This window comes from Oryctolagus cuniculus, chromosome 15 (assembly GCF_051225735.1).
Source record: "Oryctolagus cuniculus isolate XC-2025 breed Fujian yellow rabbit chromosome 15, ASM5122573v1, whole genome shotgun sequence".
Lineage (NCBI taxonomy): Eukaryota > Metazoa > Chordata > Mammalia > Lagomorpha > Leporidae > Oryctolagus > Oryctolagus cuniculus.
The window spans coordinates 32,598,955-32,611,859 of NC_142881.1; the positions used below are offsets into that span (position 1 = coordinate 32,598,955).

At 60.4% G+C, this 12,905-nt stretch overlaps 1 protein-coding gene across 2 annotated transcripts in view; it reads left to right on the forward strand.

The window, feature by feature from the left end:
- SLIT1 (slit guidance ligand 1) overlaps positions 1-12,905 on the forward strand; it is a 168,341-nt gene that overhangs the window by 105,662 nt on the left and 49,774 nt on the right. For both annotated transcript variants that reach the window (XR_011382336.2, XM_051823458.3), the window contains exons 5-10: positions 5,366-5,437; positions 8,085-8,156; positions 9,033-9,104; positions 9,512-9,675; positions 12,248-12,395; positions 12,833-12,904. Coding sequence is in view for 1 of the 2 variants with exons in the window: in XM_051823458.3 (XP_051679418.2) it covers positions 5,366-5,437; positions 8,085-8,156; positions 9,033-9,104; positions 9,512-9,675; positions 12,248-12,395; positions 12,833-12,904 (600 nt within the window). In the remaining variant the exon portion in view is untranslated. The remainder of the gene's footprint in view (positions 1-5,365; positions 5,438-8,084; positions 8,157-9,032; positions 9,105-9,511; positions 9,676-12,247; positions 12,396-12,832; position 12,905) is intronic.

The window sequence follows — 12,905 nt, forward strand, 5'->3', positions numbered from 1 at the left end:
GGGCCCCGTGAAGCCTGAAAGTGCAAGTGTGGCTGCCGACTCTGCCCACCCTGGCAGCGGTACCGCTCGGCCTGAGCCACGTGACAGTGCCGCCTGTTCCACAAGGCTGAGGCTTGCAGGCTTAGAAAACTTGCACGAGGCCACTCTGTGGGTCTGTGGCCTGCTTTGCTCCAGAGTCTGAGTCTCCTTTTTCTCTTTTTTATTTTTCATCTACTCGAAGGGCAGAATGAGAGAGAGAGAGAGAGAGAGAGAGAGAGAGAGAGAGATTCCATCTGCTGCTGGTTCCAGAGCTGGGCCAGATTGAAGCCGGAAGCCTAGAACAGCTTCTAGGTCTCCCACGAGGACGATGGCAGAGGCTCAAGCACTTGAACCATTGTCTGCTGCCTCCCAGGTGGCCTCAGCAGGAAGCTGGATTGTCAGTGGAACAGCCGGGACTGGAACCTGCATTCCAATAGGGGATGTAGGTGTTGCAAGCGGTGGCTTAACACGCTGTGCCACAGCACCTGTGCCCACACCCCCATCCCCAAGTCCTTTATCAAATAGTCCATGAACAGGAAAGCGGGCGCTGGGGCTGCCCAGGTTCCCGGCTGGGCCTGGTGCTGAGCAGGTGCGGGGAGGCTACACAGGGTTGTGGGGCGGGGGGAGCAGTGAGGTCAGGCGGGGCGCCCAGAGCCTCTGTGTGACTTGCGCGCGGGCAGCAGGGTCGCTGCTGTGCAGTGTGGTGGCTGAGACGGAGCAGGCTTCGTGCCGTGCATGGAGGTTGCTGAGCAGACGGCAGAAACCCGGCCTTGGCTGGTGCGCAGCACCCTCCCAGCTGGGCCCCACTCCCCTTGCTAATCCCCTTAGAGGCCCGCCTTCCTGCAGGGGCCAATCAAGTTAGAGCGTGAAGAAGGATTAACCGCGAGAACATGGGGTCCTGACCTTGGCTTCCCGGGCCCTGGCTGAGGATAGGCAGAATGTGCAAAAAGGGCGGCTGGTGCCGGGCGCCGGGGGCTGGGGTGGAGCCCACGTCTGAGTGTGGGCCTGGCTGCACCTTGTCTTCCAGGGAAGGTGGCTGCTGGTGTCTCCAGGGTGCTGCCAGACCCAGTGGAGGCTGGTGCCAGTGGAAGCCCACCAGCTCGGGCCCTTGATCTTGGGTGATGGGGTGCAGGCTAGGTGGGGGGGACCTCTGCCTTACCTGCAGCCCCCCAGGGAAAACTCTAGGTGGTTCCAGGACAGTGGCCTCCCATGGTGCAGAACCAGCCTGTCTGGCTGAGCCCCTGCCTTCCCTGCTTGGCATATGGCCTAACTTCTTGTCTTGGTCAGGAAAATGCAGCGGGATTGGGGAGGGACAGTCACGTAAGGTGCTCGTGAGTCCAGTTCAGCTAAAAATGACTGCAGTGCCCCAGGCTGCAGGACACAGCACAAGCAAAAACAAGCCTGTGCCCTCGGGAGGGTGTGCCCCATAGGCGAGGTGGACGCTAACCAAAACTAGCGATTCGGGCCACCTGAGTTTCCGGATAATCTCCGGTCATCTTGGGGCAGAGCCTGCATACTCTCTGCTTGGGTGAATGGCTGTCACTGGGCAAGGAGTGCGGAGAATACCAGATGCAAGTGGAGGCGGGGAATTTTATTCCAAAGGATTCAGGAAAGATGAGAAAAGCGTGAACCAAGGAAGAAGTCAATTGGGGCCAGAATTTGAGAATAGCTTTGAATTTGCCATGTGGAGGAGGCGGCCACGTCCAGGGACGGCTTCTGGCGCCCTCTAGTGGTCAATATGGAAACAACAGAACCTGCAGGGAAGGAATTGATCTGTGTTCAGGGCAGGACAAAGGCCTGGCTTTTCTTGTGTTGCTGAATGGAGGTCTAGTTCAGAAGCCAACCTATGTGAAGTCACATAGGCGCCTCCAAACCTCTGTGTGGCAGGTGTTTGTGTGCCCCTTTAACAGAGAAGGAGCCCGGAGCTGTCAGCCCCATAACCTCCCTGGACCCCAGCTGGTGAGTGACAGGAGCAGGAGCTGAATCCTCACTTCCTGCTGTGCGGTGCAGCCCTTTCCCCTGGCACCTTTGCTGCGTGTGCCAGTTTCTTTTAATTTGAGTGAGTGAGAGAGAGGGAGAGAGAGCGAGCTTCTCTCTACTCGCTCACTCCCCCAAATACCCGCAACAGCCAGGACTGCGTCAGGCTGAAGCCAGCAGCCGGGAACCCAATCCACACCTCCCACTGTTGCCTCCCAGGGTGTGCATCGGCAGGAAGCTGGGGGGAAGGAGGGGAGCGCGTTCAGACCCAGGCACTCTGATGTGGGATGTCTTAACCAGCCGGTGTCTTACCCAGCGCCGTTGCTGCCAGGCATCGCGGCCCCCCTCCCCCAGCACGCTGCACTTTCCTGAGACTTCTGTTTGCCTCTGTGTTAGGGGCTGGCCTCTCCTGGGGTCTGATTCATTAAACAGTGGGCACCACTGCCTGATGGGACATGGGTCAGCCCACACCCACCCGAAGCCCCTCATCTTAGGGTGTTGGGAGGCGGTGTTGGCATCCCCTCTGTCTTTCCCCTGTAGGCTTCAGTGCCCCTGTGGGCTGTCCCATCACCTGCCTGGCCGCCTGACACCTGCCAGCTGCTCCCGCCACGCCCTGACCCTGCCAGGCCCGGCCAGGTGTCCACACCCCTGCACAGAGTGCAGCGCCCCTCCTCTGTCCCTGCCCTCCTCCCCCTCCCCCACTTAGCTCCTGGGTGAGTCCTTGGAGAACTGCTTTTCCTGACTTGCGCTTCGATGCAACGCTATTATAAGAAACAGACACTCAAACCCCATTAATTATACGGACCAACATTATTGATTAGGTCACACTATAGTTTTCTTATGAAGACTCCTGGGAAAATTCTTGGCTTGTTCTAGTGCCAAAGCATCTGTACTTCTCAGAAGTGGATACTTTTAAATTTACACAAATACAAAGGAACTTTAAACGGCATGGAAATGGAATTAAAAGATAAGTTTATTTTGATGCAAAAACTTTTTAAAAAAAGATTTATTGATTTATTTGAAAGGCAGAGTTATGGAGATAGGGAGAGTTGGAGTGAAAGAGAGAAAGAGGTCTTCCATCCACTGGTTCACTCCCCAGATGGCTGCCATGGCCAGGGCTGGGCCAGGCCAAAGCCAGGAGCCAGGAGCTTCATCCAGGTCTCCCACGTGGGTGGCAGGAGCCCAAGCACTTGGGGCAGTCTCTGCTGCTTTCCCAGGCCATTAGCAGGGATCTAGATTGGAAGTAGAGCAGCCAGGACGCAAACCAGTGCCCATATGGGATGCCAGCATTGCAGGCGGCGGCTTTACCCACTGTGCCACAGCACCAGCCCCCATACATTTATGTTTTAATTCTGTTTTCCCGCAGACTTTTGAAATCCTTTGTATTGTGTAAACCGTCGACTGCCTGATTCCCTTCTGCACACTGGCAGGTGCGCGGCTCACGTGGCGCCTGCTTCCCGGGTGCCACCATCGATTTTTTCCTCTCCTTTGCCCCATTTTCGCATCTGCTCTCTCGCTGTGAATCCCCGTAAGCCACCTCAAAGCCTTTCTGGAACAAGGTTGGGTCTTGATCGATGAGCCAATCAATATCAAGAAAAAACCTCCCTCGCAGGGCTGTGGTGAGGATTAAATGGAATAATGGATGTGAGTGCTGGCCCGGAGCTCCTGGGGGACGTGGCCAGAGGGCAAAGTGCCGGCCTGGCCGAGACCAGCGTCCCCCTGGGGGGCCCGCCTCCCCACGTGCCCCCCGCCTGCCCGAGCATGCGGGCGCCGCCGCCATGGCCAGCAGCCCCCTGCCCTGTCTTGCCCCTGGCTCCCTGACTCCCTGTGTATGTCTGTGCCGCCCGCCTCCCCCGCCGCCCTGAGACCCAGCTCCTTGCTGGGTGTGTGTCTGACCTGTCGGGGCTGCTGCGACAGGCGCACTTCTCACGGTTCTGGAGCCTGAGATCCCGGAGCTGGGAGATGCCTGTGCCTGGTGGGGTCACCTTCCCGGGTTAGCAAGATGCCTTCTCGCAGCACCCTTAGGTGGGGGAGCCGAGGGCAGGGTGGGTCTCTGGGGCCCCTTTTCTAGGGGCGCTGATCCCATTCATGAGGACTCTGCCCTCACGCTTACCCCTACACGTCACATTGGGGATCAAGTTTCTGACAGGTGACACAGACATCCCGACAGCGTGGGCCATGGCCATGCCAACTGCCCCAAGGCACACGGCAGAGAAAGGACACGGAGCCGGCCGGGTTCTGCAGGGCCACCCGCCTTCACGGCCTTGAGAGCATGGCAGAGGCAGGCTCCAGGGCAGGTGGCCCGGGGGGCCCTACTCTGGTCTAACCTCAAAGGAATTACTGAACTCCAAGTTCCCGCCTCAGCCAAAGGGGCTGGCTGCCAGCCGCCACGCGGGGGCCTGAGTGCCTGGGTTCATGTTCTGGGGCCTCCCGCAGCTGTGGCTGGGAGGCCTGGAGGAGATGCTGTAACCTCTCTGGGCCGCCTTTCCTGCCCTCGTGCACTAGGCTCGTGTTCGCTAACCACAAGGTTGGTTCGAGGATTGAGTGAAGCTTGCGGGACAGCGCCAGCCTGGGGGTTGGGACACAGCTGCTGCCAGCACTGTGATCGGAGCAGGCAGGGAGGGGTGTTTGTGAGCACCTGTGGGTGCCAAGGAGGCTGCTGAGAGAGGGAGGGAGAGGCAGGGGTCTGGTGCCGGGGGCCCAGTCCTCCCAGGAGAGCCGGGGAAGCATCTGGATGCTGGCCTGCTGCTCGCTGAGCCTCTGCAGTGCCTCCTCCCTGGCGTCAGAATTCGTGGGGAAGGCGAGGAAGTCCCAGAGGGCAGCAGCGGGCAGGGGTCAGCATGGCCGTGAGGCCCCTCCCCTGACGCACCCCAGGCTGCAGGCTCCGAGAGGGTCCCCGGGAACCTGAGATGTGGAGTCGGATGCAGCCCCGAGGTCCAGGCCTGCCCGGCCACCCCTGGCTGACTCTCTCTCTGCCCGGGTCTCAGCTCCCTGAGCAGGGAAACAGCCGAGCCTCAGGAGCACTCGCCGCGTCTTTGCTCCTTGGCAGCCGGGTGCGGTGCCGTGCCTGCAGGGCTGAGCTGGCCTCGCGGGGCTGGCGGGCTGGCGGGGGTCTGGCAGGGCTTCTCCCTGCCCTGTGCTTCTCCCTGCAGCTGCAGCCGCTTTGCCCCAGGGGCAGGTGGCCGGGACTCTCCATCTTCATTCATTCGTTGCTCATTGCTGACCCAGCTGCCAGCTGGGCCTTGTCCCAGGTGCTGGGCTCTGGCCCTGGCCGCTCAGGCCCTCTGGCCCCCCCAGCTCCCTGGCGCCGCCCCGGCCCCTGGGGAGTGTCCCTTCTGAGTGTGTTTCCCTCTGCCTTTGCTCCCACCAGGGACCTGAGTGAGAACGCCATCCAGTCCATCCCCAGGAAAGCTTTCCGGGGCGCCACCGACCTCAAGAATTTGTGAGTACAGCCCTGGGAAGGGGAGGGGTGCAGGGTGCAGGGGGTGCAGGGGGGCAGGGGTGCAGCGTCAGCCCTGGCAGCGTCCTCGGGGGTCTTGCTGAGCTGTGTGGTCCAGGCCACCAAGGAGCTGACCCCGACTCTGAAATGGCTGTGGCAGCATGGGCTTCTGGAACGGTCCAGGACTGGAGGGAACAGGCAGCCCCTGCCTCTCTCCCGAGTGTGGTGCAGTGCGAGAGCCAAGCAGCTGCTGGGGGGGGGGCTTGTGGGGTGCACAGCGGGTGGTCCCGGCTGCTTAAATGCCCTGACCCCCACCCCTCCCCATTTCTGGATTGGGAGAGCCAAGTCTGAGTGTTCCCGTCAAGTTACATATTGTACGTCTCACTGCTGCAAGTCAACTCACTTCACCAAACCCTGATATACTGTTCTGGAGAACATAGATCAGCAGGGCTAACTCACAGGCTTGTTCTGAGATTTACAAGAGATACGGAAAAGCACTCTGTCAAGTGTCATTTCAACCTGATGCTTCATCCCTGTCGTTCGGGTTTCTTCTGGCCCAGCATAGCAGCTCCTTGTGGTCTGCCTGCACCAGGATTGCAGTCACCTGGTGTGCGTGCTGCATGCCCCTTCTCCTGCCTCTGGCAGACATTGGTAATCGAATGCCCCTTCTCAGGCCTCTGGCAGACATTGGTAATCGATCACTGCATCCTTTCCCACAGAGCTCAGGTCACAGCTTGAGTGTACTATGATGTCAATCTCATCTGCTCTTGGGCTGAGCCTCTGCCGCCACCACTCTGTCACGCTGTGTCATTTCCCAGCTGCCAGCACCGTCTAGGTGGTCTCCAGTGTGTGGGGGCGTGCAAGCCTCCTTAGAGGAATATAGCATCACTTTTACTTCTATTTATTGTTCTAACTGAGAGCAGGAACAAGTGCAAGCTTTTGTTTTCCTGACCGAGAGGAATCACTGTGTGGGTTGAGATGTGGGTGCCTAAGGGAGGGGGCCCTGACTTTTTTTTTTCTTCAAGATTTATCCATTTGGCTGGCTTTTTTTTTTTTCTTTAAGATTTATCCATTTGGCTGGTGCCGCGGCTCAATAGGCTAATCCTCCACCTTGCGGCGCCGGCACACCGGGTTCTAGTCCCAGTCGGGGCGCCGGATTCTGTCCCGGTTGCCCCTCTTCCAGGCCAGCTCTCTGCTGTGGCCCAGGAGTGCAGTGGAGGATGGCCCAAGTGCTTGGGCCCTGCACCCCAGGGGAGACCAGGAAAGCACCTGGCTCCTGCCATCGGATCAGCGCGGTGCACCAGCCGCAGTGTGCCAGTCGTGGCGGCCATTGGAGGGTGAACCAACAGCAAAAAGAAGACCTTTCTCTCTCTCTCTCTCTCTCTCTCACTGTCCACTCTGCCCGTCAAAAAAAAAAAAAGATTTACCCATTTATTGATTGATTTTTTGACAGGCAGAGTTAGACAGACAGAGAGAGAGAGAGAGAGAGAGAGAGAGAAAGGTCTTCCTTCTGTTGGTTCACCCCCCAAATGGCGCGCTGTGCTGATCTGAAGCCAGGAGCCAGGTGTTATTGATTTAAAAGCAGCAGGACAGAAGAGGGGAGACACAGAGAGAAAGAGAGGTCAGTCTTCTACTGGTTCATTTCCCAGATGCCCACAACAGCCAGGGGTGGGCCAGGCTGGCACCAGGAGCCCAGAACTCAGCATCCAAGAATCCTGTGAGAGTGGCAAGAACCCAAGCATGCTGGGCCGTTCTCCACTGCCTGCCAGGCACATTAGCAAGGAGAGAGAATGGGAGTGGAGCCGCCGAGACCCTGACGTGGGATGCACAGGTCTCAAGCTGTGGCTTATCCCAAGGCACTGCAGTTGCTGCTGGCCTCTTTTTTTCTTTCTTTAATATTTTTTTTTTTTGAAGGGCAGAGTTACAGAGGGGAAGGAGAGAAACGGAGAGCAATCTTTCATTTGCTGGTTCACTCCCAAAAAGGCCACAACAGCCAGGGCTGTGCCAAGCTGAAACCAGGAGCCTGGAGCTTCATCCGGGTCTCCCATGTGGGTGGCAGAGGCCCAAGCACAATGGTCGTCCTCTGCCGCTTTCCCAGGCACATTAGCAGGGAACTGGATGGGAAGTGCAGCAGCGGGGACTTGGACTGGTGCCCACGTGGGATGCTGGAATCACAGGCAGCGACTTTACCCACTGTGCCACAGTGCCACCTCCCCCCCCCCATTTTGACAGGCAGAGTAGACAGTGAGAGAGAGAGAGAGAGAGAAAGGTCTTCCTTTTCCATTGGTTCACCCTCCAATGGCCGCTGTGGCCGGCGCACTGCAGTTGGCGCACTGTGCTGATCCAAAGCCAGGAGCCAGGTGCTTCTCCTGGTCTCCCATGGGGTGCAGGGCCCAAGCACTTGGGCCATCCTCCACTGCACTCCTGGGCCACAGCAGAGAGCTGGCCCGGAAGAGGGGCAACCGGGACAGAATCCGGCGCCCCGACTGGCACTAGAACCCGGTGTGCCGACGCCACAGGTGGAGGATTAGCCTAGTGAGCCGCGGCGCTGGCTCTCTTTTGTTTTTAAAACTGAGTTCTGGGTCAACACGTTTGGACGCCCTGTGCCGGGCACTGCACTGTGCCCTCTATAGCTTCCTTTGCTTCACAGACAGCTGGACAAGAACCAGATCAGCTGCATTGAGGAGGGGGCCTTCCGGGCTCTGCGGGGGCTGGAGGTGCTGTAAGTAAGACGCGAGAGGGGTGGGGGCTGGGGGAGCCCCGCTGATGCAGATGCTGAGGCCTGGGGAGTTGGGAGCCGGGACACAGCCAGGGAGAGCTGCTGGGCGACAGTCAGTGCAAGCATGGGGGGACACGAGGTCAGTGGGGCACCTGCAACTGTGGGGCCAGGCTCAGTCTGCTCAGCGTGAAGCCCAGGAGAGGCTGGATCCTGTCCTCTCTGACACCCGGGGCTGGAATCCTGTCCCCTCTGACACCCGGGGCTGGAATCCTGTCCCCTCTGACACCCGGGGCTGGAATCCTGTCCCCTCTGACAGCTGGGGTTGGATCCTGTCTCCTCTGACACCCGAGGCTGGAATCCTGTCCCCTCTGACACCCGAGGCTGGATCCTGTCCCCTCTGACACCCGGGGCTGGAATCCTGTCCCCTCTGACACCCGGGGCTGGATCCTGTCCCCTCGGACACCCGGGGCTGGATCCTGTCCTCTCTGACACCCGAGGCTGAATCCTGTCCCCTCTGACACCCTGGGCTGGAATCCTGTCCCCTCTGACACCCGGGGCTGGATCCTGTCCCCTCTCCCTCTGGAGGCCTCACCCCCCACCCGTGCTCCCCAGCATGGGACACATGAGACCCCCAGCCCCTCACGCCCCTGCTCCGTGTGCCCCTGACCTGGCAGACTGGAGGCTCTGGCTCACGGTCACTGTCCCAGCCCAGGGCTTTCCCCATAGGGTGGGTCTGCATCTCCTGCCCTTCCCGCATGGCCTCTCATGTCCAGCCCAGTGCACCTGCTGCGAGAACCTCCCCAGAGGTTAGCAGGGGCCATGTCCCACGTCGGTAACTGGCTGTGGGCGGATGCCACAGGAGCCTGTCCTCCCTTTCAGGACCCTGAACAACAACAACATCACCACCATTCCCGTGTCCAGCTTCAACCACATGCCCAAGCTTCGGACCTTGTGAGTCAGCCCTGCAGCGGGGGAGGGGCCGGGCTCCCCCACCCTCCAGAGGGCATCGGGGGTGGGGGCGGGGGTGGGGAGGCTCTCGCTGGAAACCTGCAGGCGGCCTGAGTGGCTTCTGTTTTGTTTTTCCTTGGGAACAAATGTGGCTTCTGTGTTTGGAAGCGAGTCAGGTGGTTAGGGGCGGTGGGTCTGAGTGAGCTCGAGGATCTGACGTGTGCCCAGAGAGTGCCTGGGAGGGAGGAGGGGGAGACCGTGGGAGCCCCACAGCTGCGCAGTGGGCAGAGCGTGGGCTGTTCCCCGGCTGGACGTGGCCTCTGGGGCTGGCCTCCTGCCTGGGGCAGGGCTTCCACTGTTGGCCTGGGGCCGGGGTCCAGGTGGGTTGTGAGCCACTCTGTCCCCTGCAGCCGCCTGCACTCCAACCACCTGTTCTGCGACTGCCACCTGGCCTGGCTCTCGCAGTGGCTGAGGCAGCGGCCGACCATCGGGCTGTTCACCCAGTGCGCGGGCCCCGCCAGCCTGCGCGGCCTCAATGTGGCCGAGGTCCAGAAGAATGAGTTCAGCTGCTCAGGTGGGTGCAGAGTACATCCGGGCTCCTGGCTGCCCTGCCCCTGCCCCCGTCACCACCGTGACTGTGCAGGAACCCCGCCCCCTCCATCGCCTCCTGTCCTCCCCCACTGCCTGCCCACCCATCAGCCCTTCCTGTCCTCTCCCTTGGCTGTCTGCTCCCACCCTGTGCCTCCCCACAGGTGCTCTCCGGGCCCCTCCCTGCTCCCCTGCCCTCCTATCACAGCCTCTCCTCCTCCTCTGCCTCACCCTGTACCTTGACAAGTCACTGACCATGACCTCTGACCTTTGGCCCAGGTGTGGTGGCCCCAGAGCCTGTGCCCCTACCTTTCCCCACTGGGGCCCCTCACTGCCTCCCTAGCCCCTTCCCTCTCCATACAACAGCCAGAGGAGCCGCAAAGAGCCCACGAGACCTGGTGCTCCTGCCTCATGAGCTCACCCCAGCCCCCAAGGCTGCCCAGCCTCACCCAGCGCGTCCCAGCCTCACCCCCTCTCCCTTCTGGGGCAGCTGCCCCCCAGCGGCCTCTCACAGGCTGCCCTGCAGAGCCCAGGGAGCCTTCTCGGCCCAGATGGGGTCCCCTGGAGACTGTCAGTTGCGTGGGCATGTGGGGTGCTCGTGTCTGTGTCCTGGCCTGCACGTGGCACACAGACGGTCAGGAGGTGTTAGACTCATGGCGGAGGACCGAGGGGTGCCGATTTCTCCAAGCCTGTGGGCTTAGCCCTGGCAGGCACACAGGGCTCGGAAGGAAAACAGCCATCACTCAGCCCCCTCGCCTCAGGGTGGGGCTCTGGGCTGTGGCTGCTCCTCCCCTGTAGCTCCGGGGGAACCTGAGATGGGACGTGGTCAGCGCCGTGCCCAGGGCCGCCGTGTGGCCATAGGGTGAGAGTGGCAGTGTGCTCCCCCACAGGGATGGGCTCAGGTGTGAGGACAGCTGGGGTTGGGGGGAGTCCATAGCAGCGGTGGGGGGAGGGGCAGGGAGCGTGCTCCGAGGGTCCTTATCGGGAAGAAGCCCCCTCCTTGCTTGTGGAACATGCCGGCTTCTGTGGCACACACCGCATGTCCTCGGAACTCCTCCCACTGCAGCCCCCTCCTGAGAAGGGAGCCGCCCCTCTCTGCCAGGGACACTGACAGCCTGGCCTCGTGTGGTCCTGGTGCCGACCCTTGGGGGCTGCCAGGGAGAACTTCAGCGGTCGGAGGGCTGGCGGGAGCCGGAGCAGGCCCCACCTTCCTAGGACTGTCCCCGGAGCCACCAGGTCCAGCTCATGCCTTCCCCTGGCAGCCCCTTGCAGCCCCACTGCTAGCTGGGTGCGTTTCCTGTAAGATGCACGTTCTGTACTGTCCGAGGTGGCTTCTTCTACAACAGCCCGGGGCAGAGAGGACCCAAATGTCCACCGAGAGCGTGGACCAACAGGTTCCCACGCACCACAGTGGAGCGCTGCTCCGCGGTGAGAGCAAACGCCAATGCACTTGCCAGCCTGGTGAGTCTCTGCATCAGTCTCACGCTGAGAAAAGCCAGACGCAGACGAGAAACTGCTGTGTCATGCCACTGCGTCACTGTCACGTGCCGTCTGCCCACGGCTGAACAAGTCTCTAGGGGCTCACAGCAACGGGGAGCAGGCTCGGCTGATGATTGCCCCACGTCTGGAGGAGGTCCAGCCAGCCATGCACCCAAGACAGCGCAGTTTAGATAAGTTCCACCTCACTGTTTCGAAAGGGCGGGCTCTTTTTTTTTTTTTTTTAATTTTTAGAAAATTATTTGAAATCAGAGTAACAGAGAATCTTCCATCTGCTGGTTCACTCCCAGATGGCTGCAGCAGCCAGCACTGTTGCCAGGAGCTTCTTCCAGGTTTCCCGTGTAAGTGGCAGATGCCCAAGCACTTGGGCCATCTTCTGCCGCTTTTCCAGGCCGTTAGCAGGGAGCTGAATGGGAAGTGGAGCACTGGGAAATGAACTGGCGCCCATGTGGGATGCCGGCGTTGTAGGTGGTGGCTTAACCCACTACGTCACCACACTGGCCAAAAGTGCGGGCTCCTGTCTCAGACACCAGGCTCGAGCCCAGTTTCCCTGCCTGTTATTATTTCAGTTGTGTGAATTTCCACTAACAAATTTGGGGACTCAGTTTTCTCACCTGTAAAATGGCAACAATAATATGCTCCTCGTAGGACTGAAGTGAGCTTCTGCAGGAAGTGCATTTACCACGGCACGTGGCAGGGAGTGAGCGCTCAGAAAGTGTGGTTGTCGTCCTCAGGTGACCGAGGAGGGACTCAGGCTCAGGGCTGCTAAGTGGCTTGGACTAGAACCTGGAGCCAGAATTTCCTGGCATATGAATTGCACTTTGGTGCAGCTCATTTCAGTTTCAAGTTCAACAAACATCTGACCATTGCCTTTTGTGTGCCAGGCGTGCAGAGCCACATCACAGTCCAGTCTCTCATTTCCTGTTCCCGTGGGGCTCTCCTCTGGTTCACCCTCATCCCGAGCAACTGCCACTGTGTACTTTGTCCCCACCCGTGTCTCTCTGTGGGGAGGGGGGTGTTGATGCAGGACCCCCTGAGGTCACAGCCACCTGTGTCCGCAGGCCAGGGGGAGGCGGGGCGCGTGCCCACCTGCACCCTCTCCTCCGGCTCCTGCCCGGCCATGTGCACCTGCAGTAATGGCATCGTGGACTGTCGCGGCAAAGGCCTCACCGCCATCCCTGCCAACCTGCCCGAGACCATGACAGAGATGTGAGTGGGGCGGGGCAGGTGCTGGGACACAAGCTCCCCCTATGTACCAAACCCAGGTTGGGGTGGGTAGGAGGGGAGCTGGGGCAGGTGCCACTCATAGCTTGTCCCCAACCCGGCCGTGGCAAATGGAGAAGGCACAGTTTGCCCAGGGCTAGGGAACTCCGGAGGGCTGGGGAGGGGTGTCCCCTGTGGTTGTCTGTCTGGCCCCCCTAGGTGAGTGTGCTAGCCCCTGACCACCCAGCACCATCCGCGGGGCCCCTTCGGCTGCAGGGGTCTGGGGTCGTGGTGTTCACATCCCAGCGGCCCTCTTGGCTTCCTGTGCCAGCCCTCCTGCCCCAGTACTCAGCCTCCGGGCAGGGGGAGGCTCAAGGCTTGTTTGGAGAAGTGAGCTCGGCTGGGCATGGCCCCCGTGCATCCCTCCTGCTCTCTGCCCGCAGCCGCCTGGAGCTCAATGGCATCCAGTCCATCCCCCCGGGAGCCTTCTCTCCCTACAGAAAGCTGCGGAGGATG